Source organism: Diorhabda carinulata, chromosome X, assembly GCF_026250575.1.
Source record: "Diorhabda carinulata isolate Delta chromosome X, icDioCari1.1, whole genome shotgun sequence".
NCBI classification, from domain to species: domain Eukaryota; kingdom Metazoa; phylum Arthropoda; class Insecta; order Coleoptera; family Chrysomelidae; genus Diorhabda; species Diorhabda carinulata.
Window position 1 is genome coordinate 41,899,351 of NC_079472.1, and position 22,832 is coordinate 41,922,182.

General features: G+C 31.8%; 3 protein-coding genes across 4 annotated transcripts in view; 2 read left to right on the forward strand and 1 right to left on the reverse strand.

The window, feature by feature from the left end:
- Window positions 1–4,283: 4,283 nt before the first annotated feature.
- On the forward strand, window positions 4,284–7,142 carry LOC130901097 (39S ribosomal protein L43, mitochondrial). The gene is made up of 3 exons (XM_057812192.1): window positions 4,284–4,562; window positions 4,616–4,722; window positions 4,781–7,142. The coding sequence occupies exons 1-3, from the start codon at window positions 4,426–4,428 to the stop codon at window positions 5,089–5,091; spliced, it is 555 nt and encodes a 184-aa protein (XP_057668175.1). The 5' UTR covers window positions 4,284–4,425; the 3' UTR covers window positions 5,092–7,142.
- A 3,713-nt stretch (window positions 7,143–10,855) lies between these two features.
- Window positions 10,856–22,832, reverse strand: part of LOC130902550 (glycerol-3-phosphate acyltransferase 4) — an 88,326-nt gene continuing 76,349 nt past the window's right edge. For both annotated transcript variants that reach the window (XM_057814771.1, XM_057814770.1), the window contains exon 8: window positions 10,856–20,595. In XM_057814771.1, coding sequence (XP_057670754.1) covers window positions 20,508–20,595 — 88 coding nt within the window. In that variant the 3' untranslated portion in view covers window positions 10,856–20,507. The remainder of the gene's footprint in view (window positions 20,596–22,832) is intronic.
- LOC130900526 (piggyBac transposable element-derived protein 2-like) lies at window positions 14,919–15,578 on the forward strand. Its single transcript, XM_057811219.1, has one exon. The coding sequence runs from the start codon at window positions 14,919–14,921 to the stop codon at window positions 15,576–15,578; it is 660 nt and encodes a 219-aa protein (XP_057667202.1).

Consider the following 22,832-nt stretch of genomic DNA (forward strand, 5'->3'; position numbering starts at 1 on the left):
ATAGGGAGTCAGCTGAACACACTGATTTAGTTCTTCGCACAGACATCAGGTGGTTGAGTCGCGGAAAGTTCCTACAAAGGTTTCAAGAATTATTGCCCGAAATAACAGCTTTTCTAGACGAAAGAGGTGATGACACTCAGATTTTGAAAACGAAAAATGGCTGACTGATTTGGCATTTTTGACTGACATCACAATGCACTTAAACATCGTTAACTTGGAGCTTCAAGGTAAAGGAAAAACTATTATTGAGATGATTAGCGCAGTAAACGCATTCAAAAGTAAATTGCAACTAATGATAGATCAACTGAAAAGAAAGGATCTGAAACATTTTCCGTCTTTGAATGCAAGGATTCCTCAGTTTAATTATGATACGTATGAGGCTGAATTATCAAATATTTTAGGACAATTCGAAATGCGTTTTTATGATTGCAGTAAATTGGAAAATATAGCATCATTTATGAGTTATCCTTTTTCATGTAAAAACATTGAGGAATAAGCTACTGAAATAGCAAGTCAGTTTAATATGAACTCATGTTCTGTTGAAAATGAGTTGGTGCAGATTATATCAGATATACATCTCAAAGCTACAGCATCTGATACAAATTTCTGGTGTTTTATATCTGAAGATAAATATCCGAATCTAAGGCAAATCGCCCTTCAACTGACGGCATTGTTTGGGTCAACTTACTTGTGCGAGTCTGCATTTTCTGAAATGAAGATAATTAATTCAAAATATCGCAATCGACTAAGTGACGATCATATGTCATCATGCTTGCGATTAGCACTCAGTGGTTACATACCATCTTATGAAAAGTATGCTGAGGACATGCAGTGCCACGCTTCAACATCCAAAGCCACTCTTTAGTTAGGTTTAACACCATATGTAACTCTTTTGTTTTGTAACAACCAATAAACTCGCAATTTTGAATAACTATGAGTTTTTTCATTGATATTGTAGAGAAGAACCTAACTAAACCTAACCCAAACCTTGACTAAAATAATGTACCTATATTGTGCAGAAAGCTAATATCTATATATGCTACCGTGTATGTACGACAACCCAGCATCACACATACTTGCAGCCTCTCAGAGTCGATCGTAAGTAGTCTAAAAATATTGAGGTAGATCGCCAGCAGTTCAAGTTTGAGCACCCCTGCTCTACACTATCAAGCGGTTTGATCAAATGCTTGAGGCTCCAATTGATAGGCGCCTCAAGCCGCTTCATAGTGTAGGGCCTACTTTAAATCAATTTATTTAGTTTCTATAATAGTCGATTGTGCAATTATAATGAGAGACTTGTAAAGAAACTTAAGTTTAAAATTAAAAACAAAAACACAGGTAAACTCCAGTCATCGAGACGAGTGATCGTTCCAAAGACGAGTTCAACAAATAATGTAGAATTAAAATCCCATTAAAGTCATTAATATAAAAACTGGTGAGAAATTCAATTACAAATTTAATTTGCTGATAACCGGCTTATCACTGTCTGATTTTTCTATGTATTATAATTTTTATGTTAGAATACCAAAAAAATGAAACTACAAGCAATTGTTAAATGTTCAACAGTACTTGATCACAGGAATACTGAACTTGAACTAGATAAAATGATTTTGACCTCCAATAAACATGCAAAAAGAAAATACTTTGCGTCAACACCTAACGATGCCGATACAATAAATCACTGTTACAGAAAAAATAGATGGTCTTCATTGTCGAAGTGATTTTGGGGAAATTCTTGCTCTGTACGAATTAAGTTGCAAGCGTTTTCAGAAAATTATTTATTCTGCTATCAACCATACAGTCACTAGAAAGAGATGAAGATCCTAAGAAGAATAACAGAAGGGTCAAAAAGATAATAGAAAACAGAATATATATATATATATATATATATATATATATATATATATATATATATATATAAATTATAAAATGATTTTCCACATCGGGCAACCATAAAGCAGCTTGAGGAGCACAACAAGTACCTATTACAGTAGATAGCTCGGTCCAATCTAATAATCCAATATATTAGAAGCTTAACTGTCCTTTTGATGAATTGAAATTGGAAAAAAAACATACTCGCTCCAGAGTTAAACAACTTTGCTTCTACAGTATCATTTTTCTTTCCACTGAATATATTTATACTGTATACTTTCACGCTAAAGTATATTTATCTAAGAAACAAAGTGAACCAAATTAATGATCAGTGTGTGATCAGCACGTGAACATCCAGGGCAAAACGTGGCGCAGCATCGATCCAAATCAGAGGCGATTGGACCGTTTTTATTTGTCTATTGCGTAATTTTCTTAAACTTATCTGACACGGAAACTGATGATTAAGTTCTTGAAATTAGCTATACTCCGCCGAAAAAAAGAGCTTCATTTTAACGCTTGCTAAAAACAAATGATTTTGAATATTTAAAAAATGAAATGCAAGAAAAGACTGTTGATGACGTTATATACAAATCGGGAAATATTTCGGCAGTGTCTTCTTTAAGTTTCTACCTAATCACTCGTGAGTACAGAGCTAATCATTTTTCTCCAAAAATGAGATACATAAGGTGGACAAAGTTCTTAGAGTAGTTAACGAAGGTATGGACTTATCGGATTTTAAAAGATCACCATTTTATAATTTATTAGAAGAAATTGGATTTCAATACAAAAAACGACGAAGTAACAGTCTAGAAAAACATGGGTAATTGCTGAGTATACTAAAGATAAGGTTTGGGTGGACTCTTCCATATGATTGTCAAGCAAGCATTCTTGGATGGACTTTCCGCCGAATTAAAAAACCCATCAGGTAGGCAATTTTTCAAAAACCTATTTATTTATCTAAAAAATCTAAAAAGTTCATTTTGATCGACTTCCATTGATAGCAATATATTTTCTCTTCTCATTTGATCAAAGGTTATCTCCAAAACTATAAAGCATTAATGAAGTTCCTTATATATATATTTTAATTTCTCACTTAGTTTTCTAATTCTTAATATCAAGTTATTAGAGCTTCTTCCATTTTCTTCATTGTGAATCCTCTAAAATTTCATTCAAATTAAAGCTTATTTCTAAAAAGATTTTTTCACTAATATTTATTATTAAGTTGACTTAGATAATTTCCATATTCATTACAATTCAAGAGAGTTCAATTAATAGCACATTTTACGTTTGGTTGTATTCATTTCAATTTTAGGAAAAGGACAGAGAATAATAATTTGTCGCGCTGGTAGTGAAGATGGTTTTATGCCAGATGCTTTATGGGTATTTGAATCCAAAAAACCGGATACTATCACGAGGAAAGGGTTTTCGAAAACTCTACCCAAGCTTGAAAAGAATTGTGTTGTCGTATTAGATTAATAAGATTCCAACAATTACAACAAGGGAAGCAGGTATCCAGAAAAGGCTTACTTCTAAAAATATCGATTTTGATGAAACGATGGTTAAGGCAGAACTTTTAGATATTGTCACAGAGCATAAAAATAAAACTATTTTACGATTACCGCCCTACCATTGTGAACTCAATCCCATTGAGTTGATCTGGGCAGATGTGAAACAATATATTGCAGCATAAAATAAAACATTTGAATTTTCTGATGTTAAAAATATTTTTCACGGAGACACGAAGGCAATTACACATGATAAGTGTAATTGCCATGTCCACGAAAAGGTTGAAACCAAAATGTGGAATGTTGTCAACAGTGGAAGCTCAATGTCATCTGATAGAAAATAAGAAAATGGGCCTATTGAGGTAAAAAATGAAAATTTTATTTTAATGTTTCAAAACGAAAATTTGGTAGTTTTCAAATGAATGAATAAAATATTATTTATAATTTATATTATTAATCTGCTTATGAAACCACAAATTATTTCTTAAATGCAGTCCTGTTACAGGCTCGGCTTTGGCGCTTTCAACCCTGATCAAGTGCTCTATGCATGAATATGTTTTGATTTACTGTTTTTCTTCGATAAATAGACTTTAGCCTAATCTACCTTTTTTTATTTTCCATTTACTATTTTTATTTGTTGTTCTCTTATTGTCCCTACTATATATTATTTGTTAGATTTCAATAAATTCGAATACTGAATGATTCACTCATTTTTTTCTAGAATCATTGTACCAATTAGTTTACCACTGTTACAAAAGATCATTTTCTAGACACTGACCTTTAATTTCCTTAGATTAGTCTAAAGATATTTCTATTTTAACTGACTGAGCCACCTATCCGAGAAAAGCTGAAATAGCAGTTGGTGAAGTAGTGTTAGAGTTCACATAATTTTAAAGATTTCTACTTGGTGTGAAACCACATAGTGTTAACAAATGATACTACCATCATAAATATAAATTTAGAAAAAAGAAGAATAAGGTTAATTGGGTTGTCTTTGAACTTAGATGCATTTAGAAAATTTATTTAATTTATAAAAGAATTTTATAAAATGTCTAACAGTACAATATTTTTAAAATCTGGTTTTATAAATGTTCCTCTTCAAAATGGTATGGGCAGATATGTAGGACAACTCCAAAGAGTTGTATTGAAATTTTGTGAAAATCATGGATCTAGCAGGGGAATGAGGTATATAGTCTAATAAAAAATTCGTCAAATATAACTAATCCGTTCAATTTCAGGGAATTTATTGAAACAGATTTGGTCGACTTTGCTAAAAATAACCCTGGAATTGTAGTATACTTAAAACCTAGAAGACATCGCACAGCAGTTATGAAAGCAGAATATTGTATTATTATAAAGCTTTTCCAATTTCTATCTTTGGTCTTACTTTTTGACTTTTTTAGTAAACGGAGAAACACAGTGGTTGAGCTGTAGAAATTTCACCAGAGAGGAAGTATATAAGTGGCTTGAATTATTTAAAAAGCAACAAAAGGTGCATGAAGGTACAAGAATTAGAAAATTATGGCATACCGAAAATCCTTCCATTCAAGGTCCTTGGACTCCTTTCACGTTTAGAGATCCAAAATTGAATTTGGTAACATTTCCAATTGAACTGTCTAAATGTGAAAATATTAGTTTTGCTCAAGATGAGTTAGTGGAGTTGTTTAAAAAACAAAAAATTCAAGAATCAGAAATAGCGACAGCTTCAAATTAGTCAATGTATAGTACTGTATTTAGTTATTAATTAAAAACATAGTTTTATAAAATATATTTTACTCTTATAGTTTATAGTCATTTACATATAAGTAAAATCAGTAGAATAACTAGAAGGAATCACATGTACTGTGAATTTCCTCTAATCCCACTTAACACCGCCCTAATTTATTAATTCCCCCTGCACCAGTAAGATGGGGTATAATATACCCCAACTAACTTTAAAATGCTATAATAATCGGCTAATATACATAAGTTTCGCGAGTCCATGAGTATCTTCGTTTCATACTTGTTAACATGCTTATTTCAGTATACAGAGGACTGTTGTTGGAGATATATGTATGTTATTATCATGTATACATCATACCCCATGTATGTTTGATGTTTTTTAAGGTTTTTGTGCCATACCCCACCATACCTTCTATTCATCATCTATTAGCAAGTATTTTTTTATTTAGTATTTCCTACGAAGAGGAACAAAAGTGTCTATTGAAATTATGGGAAGAAACAGAACATTATTGAGATATAGCATAGGGCTCAGAAGCAGAAGAAGACCATGTAAATGAGAGATCTGCAGGCTCGGACACCCAACAAGAATTAACTGAAGACATGGATATAACTGAATCAGAGGAATATGATAATGATTTTATTGGCATAGATGGCTCTACGAGATACAAAAGAAATACTTAAAACTAAAAACAAGATCTGGAAATATAATTACTGATTTGCCAGGTGTGAAACGTCCTTTTTGAGATCGCAAAGAACAAATTGAGTGGTGGCATTTCCTTTTTACAGATGCTATGCTATCAGATATTGTGATATATACCAACCAAAAACTAGGCAAAAAGCTCTAAACTATGATTGTGCAGACTCGCAACATTTGGTAAAGGATACGACCTCTCATGAACTAAAAGCTTTGCTGGTACTTCTATATTTAGCTGGTGGTCTGAAATCCAGGAGGAAAATTTGGATGATTTGTGGTCTACTGATGGCTTGAGAGCTGATATTTTCAAAGCAACAATGTGCCAAAAGAGGTTCAGCATATTACTGCAATGTTTATAATTTAATAACAACAAAAGCTGAAAGGAAACGTTTGGATAAGCTTGCCCCGATAAGAGCAATATGTGACATGTTTGTGGAAAATCGCCTAGAGCTTCACAATCCAAGTGAATAACTTACAATTGATGAAAAATTGGAAGCATTTAGAGGACGTTGCCGGCCAAGTATGACTTCAAAATATTTGAGATAGTTGATGCAAAAACATTCTATGTTTAAAACCAAGAAGTTTATGTTGGTAAACAACCAGACCGGTAATTCAATTTTAGTAATAAACCAGAGGACATAGTTATGAGACTCAGTAAACCATTTAAAAATTCTTGTGATATAACTTTCATTAACTGGTTTACAAGTTATCCCCTTGTTACCAGATTGCTCTGTGAACATAGATAACATTGGTGTGTACACCATGAAAGAATAAACAGGAAATTACATCACAGCTTTTAGAAACAAGTAAATGAGATGTAAATAGTTCTCTGTTCGCCATCCAAACAGATGTAACTCTCGTACCTAAAAAAGGGGAAAATGTATTGCTTTTTCAACATTACATCGTTCGAATTGATGGATCTTCAGGATATAAATGCTTACAAGAAATTATTACTTTTTATAACTTAACAAGAGGTCGGGTTTATGTAGTTGATGAGCTTTCCAACAATTACAATGTTTCACGTAATAGTCCTAAGTGGCCTTGACATTTTTCTCACTTTTGAATACATCTTCAATGAACGCCTTTGTAGTTGTCATTTCCAATTCAGAAGCAACCTCAAACTGACGCAAATTTGTGGTGAAATTGAGAAGAGATTTAGTTCTTCAACATTTAAAATTTCGACAAATGAATTTATGGCTTCCTGTCATTTTAAGAAGAAAAATCGTTTTACCACTGTGTTCAATGTAAAACATTTGTTTGCTTAGACCGCTTAGAGCATTCAATTATTACTTGTGATATATGTTTCTCATGTCATGAATGAACAATAAAACTTTTCAAATATCTGCTCATCATATCTACTTATTTATTTCTACTTTCTACATCCTACCACTACTCTACTTTCAAAACAAATACAATCGCATACCTCCCCTACAGTAAAAAAATGTTACTCTGCCGATGCCGTTTAATACAAAGTTTTATGTAGAGATTACATCTATGCTCAAAATAAACTTTTATTACATGTTTTACAATGTGCTTCGTTGGCGTCATGCAATAAAGCTTAATAAACAATATTCATTAATGCAACTCCCACCATGTCTGAAAAACATTATAATATAAAAATTTGCCAATTTCATAAACATTAACAAGATTTTTGAAACTTCTGTACCATCTTCACCGAGCAGCTTAAGCAATCCACGTTCATGTCAGAGAACATCGCTTCCCTGTGTGCCACCAATTCAAATATCATAGGAACTGGATAACTGAAGATAATGACGTGACAACGGAGATCAAGGCAAGAGTTGCTGTGGGTAATAGATCCTTCTAGGCGGTCCAGAGAATGTTCAAGTTTAGAGGGCTCTCACGTAGGTCAAAGCTCACAATTTACAAGACAATAATCCGTAGTCACATACAGATGCGAGAGATGGACTATGATGACAAAAAATGAGCGGATTTTGAACTGCTGGGAACTTAAGTTCTACGAAAGATTTTTGGCCCTGTTTACGAGAACGGTACGTGAATGATCCGGAGGAATGCTGAATTGAGACAGATATATGGCATTCATCTGGGGATCACGTCGGAGGTGGCTGGGACACGGAGAGAAGATGCCTTCTGATCGATACCCACGCAGAGTTATTTAATGGAGTTCCCGAAGGACGGTGACTGAGAGGAAGACCGCTTCTTGGCTGGTTGGAGGACATTGAGGCGGACCTTATCCAGCTAGAAATTCAACGTTGGAGGCACCATGCTCAGGACAGAAAAGATTGGAAGTCGATTGTTGAGAAGGCGCTGGTTCTCAAAGGACCGTGGCACCGGTTGAAGAAAAAGAAAGAAGAACAAACTTGAGCTTCTTATGAAGGAATCGTAATTGCTTCCAAATCGATCTATTACTGAACAATCCTTTACATACCATGCTGCCCTGGCTTCCCTGGATTTTTTCTTATTATTCTCTTGTATTCTATCTTATTACCCTCCACTTTTATTCTCTCATCCATTCAAGAAAGTATTTCGTTGTCTTACAAGTTTGTTTTCTTTGTCTGTAGTTTCTCTAAGTTTTACTTCATAAGATTGTTTTGCATTCGGTCCATATCTAATAAATTTACAATTATGTTTAAAAAAGCCTGGATGTTTCTAACATTATATTTTTGAGTGGTTTTGAAGTTTGACTCGTAATTATCAGTATGCCAAAGGCCACTTGGTATAAACATGTCTTACTGATTACTTTTAAAACCAATATGTTCACTAAAGAGAAAAGTATACTATCAAAATTCATTTTGCTATTTGGCAACAAAAAACACGCCACTGTAAATCAACTTCTGTTTGTAATATTTTTCTAAACCTGCTTGTAATATACCGCACGTAGTTTTTTAGTAAATCGCATGTTTGTGACCAATGGGGGTGTTTATGTTACTGTGTTGTAAATTACTGCTAAAAATATGAACTTGAAGCTCATGTAAGTATTATAAAATATGCAAGTTTGTTCTATAAGCTCATAATTTGAAGTTATACTTTTAAATGAGTATATTAATCTTCATTATTAATAAAATGATTGTACACTTTTAGCAAATTGTTGAATCATTATCTAAACTTCTATGTTGCCATATGGTAACGTTAGGACTTCTTACTGTCGACTTTTAAAAAAAAACTATGTTTTTTACATGATGTAGTTTTTAAAGCTAATAATTAATTTTTTGTGTTGTTTTCTCACTTATTTTCATTTTTTAAATGTAATACACTCGTTACTGCCTAAATATTTTGTAGTCAGAAGGTGGTTTGACTTTAGAAGAAGCTTTACAGATAGTTATGAGGATGGACATTCTGGAGAGGAGGATGGTGACGGTCTGGTCGATAATTTATCAAGAAGCTCCCGCAGAACTCTTAGTCACTACGAACGAAAGTGAGCGAGAAGTTGAAGAAAATACAAAACATACAAAAGCTAGAACCTGAAATACTTGAGAATAATACCGACAATATAGAGGAGTTCCACAAAATTAGAATAGACGCAGGGTAACATACATGGACGCTGGAGAGATGCTATTTCCTCCTAGTAATTATGAGAAATTCGAATGTCTAATTCCCACCGAAATTTTTGAATTATTTTTAATAACATTTTTGAATTCTTGGATGTTGACACAGAGCGGTATGACCATCAAAAAATGTTCTGCCTTTAAATCTCACAACTGATGAAATGAAAACTTTCTTGCCATTTTTATCAGACAAGAATGTGGGCATCATGCTAGTAAAAGATTATCAACCATTTTCAAATATTTGCATTGCGCAAATCACGATGATTTGAATTCTGCTGACAAATTTTCTAAATTGCGACCTCTTATGGATAAATTGAAACAAAAATTTATTTTACACTTTGTGCCTGAACGTGATTTGATTCGGAATATGAAATATGGAGTATTAATACAAAGAGGGTTACCTTGTAAACTTCTCTGCATATCAAGGAGTCGACCCCTACATTGATGTTAATTTGTCGCCAGTCCACATCTCCTTTTATTTCTATGTAGGAAGAAAGTATATAAAAGAAAACTCCGTCGTTCTGTATTTTTTGACAATTTGTTTACCGGATTTAATCTTCTGTATTATTTAAAGCAAATTGGATATTCACATTCAGCCACCAGTACAATAAGGGAAAACAGAATTCCAAAAAGTTGCCCTTTAGCATCAAAAGCTATCATGACGAAAAGGCCAAGAGGCGCAAATGACTCAGCTCTTGAGAAAGACAATGGCGTAAAAAAAGAATTGTGCACATAGAAAGGCCATATCTTATTGCAAGATATAATGTTTCAATGGGCGGTTCCGATTTCGGCGGCATTATGCGGCAAGAAATGGTGGTTCTGTTTATTCACCTGGTTTGAAGATGCTACTATCCAGAATAGTCGGTTTTTATCCAAAAAACAGGAAACCATCTAACACGGCTTCAATGTACAAGAGAAATTGTAAAAATCTATTTAGAGAGAGCTCGAAATCCCTCAAAGCCTGGAGGCCGTCCACGTATAAGTAATTCTAGCAGGTCTTTTCGTAGAGTATCAGATTTAATAATACTGGGCATTTCAAATGAAAAGAAGCAGCGTTGTGCTAGAAAAGATTGCAATTCAATAATGCTTATTATGTGCATTAAATGCAATGTGGGTCTCTGCAAAAATTGTAATATTCATTTTCATTCCCAATTTTAAACTTTCTGTGTTGCTGTGTTATAAATAAATAATAGTTCTCTAAAAGTAAATATTTTACTACATTAGACAGATATCAAATATTGTGATTATGCTAAAGACTAGCGTTGCCCTATGGCAACATAAAGAAACTAAGGATATGTATGTTTTATATTTATGTTATTTTTGGTTTATACTGAACAAAACTGTAAAAAATTATTAATTACTTAAAAACAAAAAAGTCCGTCCTTTAAGTGTTAAAAAATTCAACGCCCGTAGCAATCTTTCAGATTGTTTTGGAAGCGCTCTGTTCACACGATTATGATCATAGGATCAAATACTCAAATAATGCACCATATTTATAAATAAAAATAACAGGTTAATGCCTATTATTAAAACAACTATTGCAGTTTGACAAAATTTTATTATACACAATACAAAACTAGAAAGAATTATCTTATATACATTTTAATAATAAATACTAAAAGCCCAGTTATAAAAAAATTATTGTAAGAAGACTATTTGCTAAAAAAAAGACTCGTGCCACATCCAAATAATACAAAATAAATGCCTTCATCAGTTTTAATTTTCATTAGCCTGTGCTTTTTCATTTTTCCTCAGCCTTTCTCATTCGTTGAAATGTATACTATATAATATCCATGTCTTTTGTTATTTGAGTGAAAATTTGATTTCCTAACTAAGAAATGACCATATTTCGATTAGATATATATTTTCTAGATATTTGGTATACAAATACAAAAATTATAATACGAGTATAATGTTTTATAATGAACTGTTACATGATATGAGTTGTGATTATTTTCTACTGTACATAGAAGCATCTCTTTTTTTCTTAATGTAAAATGAAAATCCGATTTCATTTTACTTTTGCTCATACTACAGAAAAAGGTAATCAATTCAGGAAAATTGGGCTTTTATGAATTATTTGGTGAAAAATAACCTAACACATTTTACTGATATGTGTTAATAGGTAATAAGTAGTTAAATGATTTCTTCTTGACATGTATATGGAAGATAACAAATGCAAATGTGGGCATGGTTTTCCACGAATAGTGAATGTTTAATTTCCTTTACCATTATTTCAATAAATACTATTTCGCTGTTTTAAAAAATAAGTCAACGTAAAATAATTGGCGCAGTCGGTAGGGATATCCGACAAATAGTAAAAAAATTTCTTCTCGGTTAATTTTAATCAATAACAGTCAGCAACAGAGAAGTTTTCTATTACTTCATATTTTCTCTAATTGTGTAGTATACGGTAAATATCAGAAGTATCAAAATATTTACAAGACAATAGCACCAGTGATTTTGAAGACTGACAATAAATATGAGCTCAATACCACATGAATTTTTATAAAAATTGACAAATATCATGAAAATATATATATTTGCAGATGACTACTTACAATAAAGTGGTAGATGAGAGACGAAACTTACAAAATGCACAATCCAGCACTAATAATGTGAGAAGACCATTATTTATCATAAAACTTCCAGATAACACATTGTGTTGAAATAGTTTTTCACATAGGTATATTTAAGCAATCAAAAACCTACGTATTTTCTAATTATCAATGACTAAAGTGTTATTCTCATAGTAATCACAAATCCATTTCTCAGCATCTAAGTGCAGGATTCTATATCAATAAATTAAGAGTAGATCAGAAATTATCTTGTGACTTTTGATCCCTTGTTTTGTATACAATTTGCATTTGTGATTATTGGTAACATATGACTAGTAGTTGTACCACATATAACAAATTTAAACATAAATAATTATTAATAAAATACAAATTTTTACAATTACATAAACATAATGAATCAGTTGCCGCAAGGTATGAATGATCGATAAAATGATCAATAATACATACCTAAAATTACAAAAAATTCACAAGTCATAAAAATAATTGATGCAGATATATAAGAAAAAAAGGAACTTAATCCTCATTGTCACATTTATCCAACAATCATTAATTTCAATTGAACATAATATAAAAAAAGATAAGTATGTACAATGTGAGTTGATACGATTATTAGAGCAAAACTCCAATACAGATACAAAAACGTCTATTATAAAGCATACACCATTCTAATTTTCCCCCCAGTCATTAAATATAATTAAATATGTAATAAGTAATTTGAACTTATGTTAATATGAAAAAACTCTTTAAATTAAAGAGTGTAGCAATTCATTTATATGATTCATAAATAAGTTTGTTTGGTTTTTTATATAGGATCACCGGGCAAACGGTGGCTCACGCATGAAATTCACACGACTAGCGCTGCGGCTTTTCCCAGCACATACATCCCCCCGCAAGTAATCCCCTCTCGATCAGTTCTCGCGTTACTACTCTCACATGTTGACGTACTACACCTGCTTTTGTTGTGATGTCACGAAAATATTTTAAAAAAGTAAGTTGGTACTTTGTTTATAATACGCAGTATTAGTGGTGACGTCACAATTTGTAACTGTATCTAAACAAACATATCGTCCATTTAGATACAATAGCTGTGATTTTAGATCAGTTATTATTTCCTTATATTCGAAAAAAAAAATAAATTATTTTAACTTGTATACATTCACTAGGACGTTTACTAAAGTATATATTCGACTCCAATCAAAACAGGTACGTTTTACCATATAATTTGAATAAAAAGATAAAACTAACCTAACCTCACTATTGTAATCTTGTTAAATATAATTGTTTTAGATAAAATGTACAGTTTGAACTTTTACTTTGCGAAATCAAGTCGTTGTGAATGAAATCAACCTTCCTAAATAATTTCACGGTATACTTAAGAAAATTATAAAATTTCTGAAAAATGTGATTTGTTATACCTACTAAAATATCTGATGAGTTTTCATGAATTTCTATTTATAAGTGGAATTAGTTACATCAATTATTCAGACCATTTTATTTCCTAACTCTAATCATGTTTTCTTCGCTGTAAAATAACACAAATTGATGCCTTAGCCTCAGTGAGTCACGATCCACTGTATAATTGTTGTCAAAGAGATAATGCGCTTGGTTCTTTATGTATTATTTCGATTAAGTCATTAATACATTTGTAATTATTAATTTATCAAAGAATGGACAGAAACAAAAAGGTAAGAAAAATAGGAATTTATTCAGAAGAGCAAATGAAGAAGGCGATAATGCGATAAAGGCCGGCTCAAATATAAAAAAATATTCCATTCTTTTTTCTTCATTACAAAGGTATAGCAGGAAGTAAAATATAACCGTCAGACGCCCAACTATTCCATTAGAAAAATATTACGGCTGAACATGAGGAGACCACATGTGAATATTATAAAAAATGCGCTTTAATGTTTAATGGTCCCGAAAACTGTAGTTTGGTAAGGGCATCAACATTCATAAAAGAAACGGTCAAAGTATATTTTTGTTAATATTTAAAATGTCTTCAACCACAGTCTAGCATTTGCAGATGGTACTCTCATTTATGATGTAAATGAAACTGGTACTGTAAAAAAAATCGAAAGTATTAGCACCAAAGGGGTGAAGAAATACATGTATGTACACATGTACATGTACCATTAGGTTTGAAAAAATATAGAGATAGTTTTATGAATATTTAATTTGTTGAAGAAATAAAAAGTAGAATAACTTGTGTAAACACTATACTATTTACTGAGAAATGGATTCCAAAATGAAAAAAATCATTGGTATTAAAACAAAACTAACCTTATATGTAATAACCCTTTAGAGACGAAAGTGACCCTATGGTAACGGTGCTCCTCTCATTGTTCTATTGTCTCCCTCCTTTCTAATTATACCTGAAAACGGCTGCTTACTTCATTTTCCGTGTCTTGAACCCCAGATTGTCAGTTTAGAAGTGGAAACAGTGGAGTAACAAGTGTTTTTGTGATCGGAAATTGAAATCTTCCCTTTTTTCAACATGACTATGGAGTTTGGGTAAGTCAATTTTTACTACTTTCAACTAATATTTTTTACTCTAGTGCGGTGTTTTTCTTTTCATTACACCTTAAAGTAATTGTGTAAACAAACAAAATCATTCTACAACATTTACATCGGATGTAATGAGAACGGGAATTCGTGTGTTACCACACGGTTACGTTCGTCCTTGCCACTCCTCTTTTTCAAATGCTCTTCTACAAACAATTTTTTTTCATACATATATTCTTTAATCAGTTTCGCTCAATATAATTGAATATTGCATCATTTTCATCGAAATCGTAGTCTGTTTATAGTTCAATACAAATAAAACTAATTTTTGATTTGTATTGATCCAATTTCATAAATCAAGCTAAGGCGGTCGTAAATAATTTTTCTAAATTTGCCTTAGAATCCCCTTCATATAACGCCACATTGTTTGTTTAATTCATGTTTATTTTCAATTTCTCGCATTGATCTCTTTTGTTGCAGAGAGAATTTGAAATTCGTCGGAATAACGGTAGAGGAGGCAATGCAGATGTTACTTGCACCGTCAGATGACGAACAAGAACCTGATGTTGAGGCAATATTCATAACTCCTCCAGAACCAAATGTTATTTCAGAAGAAGACAGTGCGGACGAAGATGAGGGTGGATTGCTTGACAATCTGGGTGGCAGGCAATTAGCGGCAGATGCAAAAATCAGACTGGTGGGCAGAAAATATGAAATTGATAAATCAGTGCTGGGTTTCGTTCCTACAAGCAAAAGAAAATGGATAGAAGGAGACCTTTTTTCTCAACCAACCGATGCGTTCGGAAAATTCAGTTATGATGAGTACAAAGGCTTGACACCAGCAGACTTTTTCGAATTATTTATTGATGATGAGACAATTCAGCTCCTCCAAGAAGAGTCGGAAAAATACGCCCTTTTCAAAAACTCTCCGAGTCCTCAAATAAAAAAAGAAGAAATAAAGGTAGAAATAGCAATTTTGATTCTCTCGGGATATAACGTTTTGCCTGGGAAAAAATATTACTGGGATACGAAAGATGACATGCATAACGAATTGGTGGCAAACTCAATTCATCGATTCATACAAATAATGAAATATCTACATATTGCTGACAACAGCAAAGGAGCATCGGCAACAGACAAGATGTGGAAGCTTCGTCCTATGATGGACAAAGAATTTTAAAAAACACTTTGTGCCATTTGAGCACTTGGCTTTTGATGAAGCCATGATCAAATATTACGAGACATGGCTGTAAACAGTTTATTCGTGGAAAACCAATCCGATTTGGATATAAGGTGTGGTGCCTGAACACTAATTTTGGATACCTGGTCAACTTTGATGTATATCAAGGAAAAAATCCGAAGTCTAACTCAGAGTACGAGTTGATGTTTGGAAAATCAGCTGCTCCACTTGTACAAATGCTTAATGAGCTACCAGATGCAAAGAAAAAACTGCCCTACAAGTTGTTTTTCGATAATCTGTTCACGGGAATGAATTTATTAAAACATCTGAAGGATGTTGGCTACAGTGGAACAGGGACGATAAGGGAAAATCGCTTGCCAAAGGACTGTCCTCTTCCTACAAATCAATTCATGAAAAAATCAAAAAGAGGAAACTCAGAAAGTTCGCTAGAATGGAATATTCGTCAATAAATGGATGGATAGCTCCGTAGTTACCGTTGCTTCGACAGCTTACGGCTCGACACCACAATCACAGGTGAAGAGGTACAGCCGTAAAGATAAGAAAAATATTACGGTAACACAACCTAACTGTATAAATATGTACAATAAACATATGGGAGGCACTGACCGCATGGATGAAGATTTGGCAAAATGGAGAATATCCATTAGGAGCAAAAAGTGGTGGTGGCCAATATTTACATGGATAATTGATGCAGCAACAAATAATGCCTGGGTAATGTACAGGAAATCAATAGGGAATATAACGAAATTAAACTTTTGTAGAGAACTTTGCCAAACGTATTTGAAAAGGTACAAAACTGACTCAAAGTCCCTTGATGGGTCATCATCTGTCACTTCAGTTTCGAATCGGGTGATGGAAACTTTGCGATTTGATCATTTGGATCATTATATAACCGAAACTGAAGGCAAGAAGAGGAGAAGATGTGCAGGAAAGGATTGTAGTTCGGTTGTAAGAACAATTTGCGAAAAGAGCGAAGTCGGGTTGTGTGTGCGATGTTTTTCGGGTTTCCATAAAAAGTGACAAAATAATCATTATTTTTGTAACAGTTATTATAAATAATAGTTTATAACATACGTAAATAGTTTATGACAGTTTACTTATACTAGAAAAAAGTAATAATAGTTAATAAATGACGATTTTTTAGTTTGATTTATTTGTTTTTATTTTTACCTCTCAAGGACGAATGTGAGCTTATGGTCACACCCGTTTTCCCGCTTTCCCACTTTCCCAGGACGAAAAATAATTTATTTTTTATTTTTCCTATGACTTTAAATAGCTAATTAACAATTGTATTGAAAAAAAAATAAGAATTAATTAAAAATTTTAGGCTCGTCCCTGGAGGGATAATATCATTACCAACTTTTTTACTAAAATAAAATAGGCTGCACTGTAAGTTGCAGAAATTAAGTATTCATAGGAAATCTGATTGTAATAGATAAAATAAGAATCAATGCAATACGGGCGATGCTATGTATTGTTAGACGATCAACATTAAACGAAAATAAACAATGTAGTGGTACACTTATTGAAAGAGAATAATATGAAAGGAAACTGGATGTGTTAGTAGGAACGTCATTAGCTCTCACTACATGTCACTAGAAAGAAGTTTAATTAAAGACATCGAAAAAAATGGGAACAGTTATAAGTGAGAAACAAATATAATAAACATAGAAGGGGTGTATTGTGTATAAAATATTTAGGAAATATCAATATTTTAAATATGGAAAACTTAATTATTTCCACAGAATAGTGTCATGGTCAAAATCCTAATAGAATTAATTTTTTAACCACGTTCAACACTTAGTATGTTACATAAGTTTTATTTGTCACACAGGAGAAGGAAAGATATGTGGTAAAGTGGAAGGTATGATCAAAAGATATTCAATCTATTTAGTTTTTGGTACCATATCCTGTATAATAAAACTGCTATGAATAGTTCTGCAAGTAGAATAATTGCCTATGTTAATTTATCAGTTTATAAAAATATTTGCATATCCAGAAAGCAAGCTTCAGTTATGTAAATATACATATACCTACTTCTTAAATTAAAATAGTTTTCACTTTAGAATACAATAATTATACACATTGTACATACTAAAAAATCGGTTGTCAAAATATCACGAAATATTTTATTTAGAATGAGACTAGATTTAATAATTTCAAGGGCGGATTAAAGTGACTATTTTAATATTATTAAAACAAGAGGTGTAAATGCAGTGCAGTGAAAATGAATTATTATCAGAAAAACTTTCAATTTCCGTTTTTTGATTGGTGAAATGTTCAATCTACAATACTTGTTATTATAAGTTACAGGGTATCTCAAAATTAACGTAACATTTGAATTTGTCGCCATATTTTACATAAATTATTGACAACCCAGAAAAAAGGACAACTCACATTTTAAGATTAGTACAAATGAAGCATCACTATTGTGAATATCTCAAACATAATGAAAGTTTGGTGGCTTTAGTTCAAAACTTTTAGAAAAAATTATGATCAGAACAGTATTGCCACGAACGTGTCTCTGCCCTGGACCGGTCCTGCCTAGATGTAGTGAAATTCTAACAATCGGCGAAAGTGAACGGCGCCTGTGACATACTTTTTATAAGCCGCGGAATCCGTTTGATGTTTGTTTTTATTATAGCAGGCGGTTTATTCACACTGTTTTTTTAAATAATTTCTGGGAAGGTCTATAAGTTTTGAGAATTTTTTTGGGATATATATATATATATATATATAAAGAGTTTGTGTAGCGTGAATAGTCGTAGTGAACAGACCGAAATACAAAGTAATCGAAGAATTAAATAAATTATTAAGTTAGTAAAGTGATAGTGATAAGTGAATTATTATGAATTAGTGTATTGTATAATGTTTAAATAAATTGAGAATGTAAGAAGCAATGTCTATTAATTCACCCCACGAATATAAATCGTATGAAGTAGAAAAACATAACAGTATTTCTGGTTGGTTGGCCACCATAAAAATATCATACAACCTATAAAATAATTCAATTACTGTATGAAACATTTTCTGGTAGTATACTCTCATAGTTTGGTAATCAGAATTATCCCTTTAGATGGCGTGATTTAACAATATTAGATTTCTTTTTATGGAATTATCTTGATCCAAATGTCTATATCACCAAACCCACACAACCAAGCATTAGAGGAGAAAATATTAACATTGCATCAATGAAATTTATCCACAAAAGTGTCATGCAAACTTTAGACAAAAGAGTGTATGTCAGCAAAGCCCCAGATGCAATTTATCTTGTGTGTTATGAGAATCTAAAGACTAAACATAGTGATGTTCATTGAATTCAAATTTTGCGTTGATTTTAGAATACCCATTTATTTCCATTTTCCAGGCATTTTGAAATCACATCTAATGAGTCGAAAACTTATATGGTTTATCATAGAATGCCCTTGTTTTTATAATCAATTGCATTAAAAAATTATTTTTAACACGTAATTATCATTTTTGATAATTTTTAAAATATTCTAAAATAATTAATCACTTCAAAGGTAATTAGAAATTATATTTATTCCAAGTAATAGATTTATAAATATTTTTTAACGTTTTCTGTCTGGAGCAATCGACAACCATGCAATTTATTTTCTCGCCTTAATAATTTATTGAAAAATTCAGTTCAAACTCAATTTACTTGTTTCACCTTATTTTCTATTATATTATTTATTTGTATTAGTGAAATTGGTGTAAAATTACCTATCTAAAAGTATGATATGAAAAATCATATGTAAGAAAAATATCATGAAGCGATCGAAAATTACAATTTTACTTCTAACAATCATTCACTCTAACCTTGATCATTCACTACTTTATAGAAATATACAGGATGTCTGAATATAATTTTTTCTTTCATTCGCAAACTAAATAATATAATGAAAAAACACAATCACAATAATGTCTTACTGCTACATAGATTAAAAATGTGTATGCTGAAAAATGATAAACTTTATCATTTTTGTATTGAATTGAACCTTTATTCAGTTCATTAAGTCACCATTTATTTTCATTATACATTGAATTGATCGTAAAATATTGTATTATCAACACTAAAATCACAACCTTGGTTAGTTATTATAAACATCACAAATTATTGTCTTACATAATAACTAAGTTAGTATTTTGGAACTGTTAGACTGAATACACTGTACTACCTGGTCACCAATAATCACTTATCATGAATATGAACCAGCAACCTATGGAAAGCAGAGAGAAGGGTTGTAAGATTTGGTAAAGCGGTAGTGAGAGTGTATCCAGTTTACATTATAAAAATATATTTTGAAAATATGGTTGCGAGATTTGAATTTTTTTCTCTTTAATGAAATTTTCGTTCTTATAAATGATTCCTGTGATTTTCACTAACATAAAAATAAATCTACGTTTTGTTGTGTTTTAATCTCGCACGTTTTAAAGACAAACCAGGTTTAAATGTAATTTTTCTATTTTAAACTATCATAGTATTTAACAGAAACTGGAGACATTCTTGCAATATCTAGGACAAAGGTATCGTCGTTCGAACACAAAATACTTTGGAAAACTAGTGCATAATTTTAATTTTTCATTCTCCTGTTTTTGTTCAGCAACAATTTGTCTTTATTTTCAAGAGGTTAAACAATGTTGGTTATGTTATTTAATTGGCAGTAAGTACTAGAAAAGATAATCTCAATTAAATGAATAGAATAATAACAAAAATCCTGCCAACCTTCATAAATAAATAAAAAATAGCTAGAATTGTAATTAATTTTTTTTGTAATATGTATCATATTTCTTTAATTCCGCCCTTGACTGGCTAAGAAAGAAAACTGACGAATAAAAGTATCATGTAAACTGTTATGCAATTTTAATATAATTTGTGAAATTATTTAAACAGACTTAGTTTGTTTAATCAGCTTGTAATCTTCTAGAAAATTCTTCTTGCTGCCTCTCTTTCCACTCTTTCTTCGCTTTTACCCTCTTCAGTTGACCATCCCTTAAAAACATATTTATTAACACCAAATCAACTTTCAACTTTAGAGTGAACAAACTGATCTTCTATTAATGTCAAAATGACATTGTGTGACATTTTCTTGGAAATCGTAGCTTTTGAAAAGAGAAGAAAAGTTATTATAATTGCTTGAAATACATTAAGAGGAAAGGAAATTAAAATAGTATACAAGTCTTTCCAATGACACTATTAGAGATAATTGCCAAACGTAAACCAGTATTTCAATTGTTTTTATGCATATAATATTGTACTTTTTCAGGATGCATAGTTTTTTTAAATTCCAAATAAATGAATTTTTCTTTATATAACAGTATCTTTCTACCTTTTACCTATATGCGAGATTGAAATGTTTCAACGAACCAAGCTATGTAACTTCTCTCAGTTCAATTACAGTCTATAAACTATTATAAAAACATTTGCGGAAAAATAAATACACATTTATCAGGAATTTTTGTATTTTGAATGAATAATTAGATAATGGTGTAACAGAAGTTCAGACTTGAAACAAACATTATTTTGTTTTTGATAATCTACCTAATTAAAACTTGGTACGGCACCAATGATACACCCGGTAAAGGACAAGAACTAGTTTGAATAGTACTATATTGTTTCCTTTTAATAGAAGAAAGCCCACTTCGCATTTTACAATTTTTTAATTAATTTATATGCTATGAACCCCAAAAATATAATAGAATATTTTCGATATAAACTGATAATTCTCAAAACGGGTTAACAGTATCATATTTTGAAAAAGATTGAAATAAGTCGAAACATCAATTTTTATCTTAACCAAAAGATCAAAGCCGCAAGCAGGCGAGAAAAAAATGACCACATCGTATGGGTATGCAGATAACTTGAGGAACATTCCAACAAACATGAGTCTCGAGAATTGTTTAATAAAGTAAGATATGTCTCCAAAGATTTAAAACTATGCACTCAAGTTATAAAAAATGACAACGCCAATGGTATAGCGGAAGTTTGAAAGTATATTGTTAAAAACTTTACGATGGTAATTTAGAACAACTGACAGAAGAAATAACTACCCCTCAAGAGCCTGATATACTAAGATCAGAAGTTGAAAATGCCTTAAAACTTCTCCGAAACGAAAAATTACCAGGTGCAGATCAAATGACGGCAGAGGTCTTAAAGTCTCTGGACAAGGAGAGAATAGAAGTATTTGACAAAATCTATAAGCTTATATGGAAAACAAGACAATGGCCTGAAGATTGGGGAGAGTCGCTGTTTATTCAAGTATTCAACAAAGGTTCGCCCTTGGAGTGCAGCAACTACAGAACCGTTTCTCTTATCTCTCACACTAGTATGCATATCTTACATAACTGTCTCAAACCATTTCTTTTGTAACTGCTTTTAGAGGAGTAACCAGATTTTGTACCAGGAAAGGGAACTATGGAATAAATATTAAATGTCAGGCAACTTATTGAAAAAGCTAGAAAATTTTATATTTCCCTGTATCTTTGTTTTGTAGATTATCAAAAAGCGTTTGATAAAGTTAACTAGAGCTATCTTTGGATCATAATAAAGGAAGTGGGAACTCCAAAACACGAAAGTCAGAATCAACGGGGTTTACTCGGGGACCTTCAGAACGGCCGCAGGAGTCAGACTGGGTTGCATTCTTTCACCTAACTTATTTAACGTTTATAGCGAATACGCCATGAGAGAGGTTCTAAATGAGTGGCAAGATGGAATGTTAGTTGGCGGAAAGAGGATCAATAACCTGCACTAAGCCGACGACACACTGATCATAGCGTCAACCATACTAGCAATAACAGAAATTATGACCAGACTGTCATTTATTAGCGAAAAATATGGCTTAAAAATAAATAAATCTAAAAAGTAAATAATGATAATTAATAGATAACAATCCTCCATAAACATCAGAAATTGCATGCTACAAAGTGGTAAACAATTATTGCTGCAACAGTTGAAATTTTGTTCTCGATTTAGAATTTTTCCCTTTTTTTCTTATGCCGCTCACTGTATAAATATATCGAAAACCAGAAAAATTTACACTTGATTTAAAGTTGATTTTTAACAACCACCGTATTCTGTTGATAGACTACTTCTGTTTATAGATTACTCTTGCGAGTATCATGGACAGAACCAACGTATCCATATTACAAGAAATTGGTCCACGTACAAGACTGCTAACCAAAATAAACCGTATGTATCTGCAGTGCCGGAAAATATAGCTAGAAGATCAG

Excerpts from the sequence above, each read along its gene's own strand:
- LOC130901097 (XM_057812192.1), top strand. The coding sequence starts at position 4,426 with ATGTCTAACAGTACAATATTTTTAAAATCTGGTTTTATAAATGTTCCT. Across the intron at positions 4,563-4,615 it reads GGATCTAGCAGGGGAATGAG|GGAATTTATTGAAACAGATT; the intron begins GTATATAGTCTA and ends GTTCAATTTCAG. Across the intron at positions 4,723-4,780 it reads AGTTATGAAAGCAGAATATT|TAAACGGAGAAACACAGTGG; the intron begins GTATTATTATAA and ends TGACTTTTTTAG.
- LOC130900526 (XM_057811219.1), top strand. The coding sequence starts at position 14,919 with ATGCAGATGTTACTTGCACCGTCAGATGACGAACAAGAACCTGATGTT.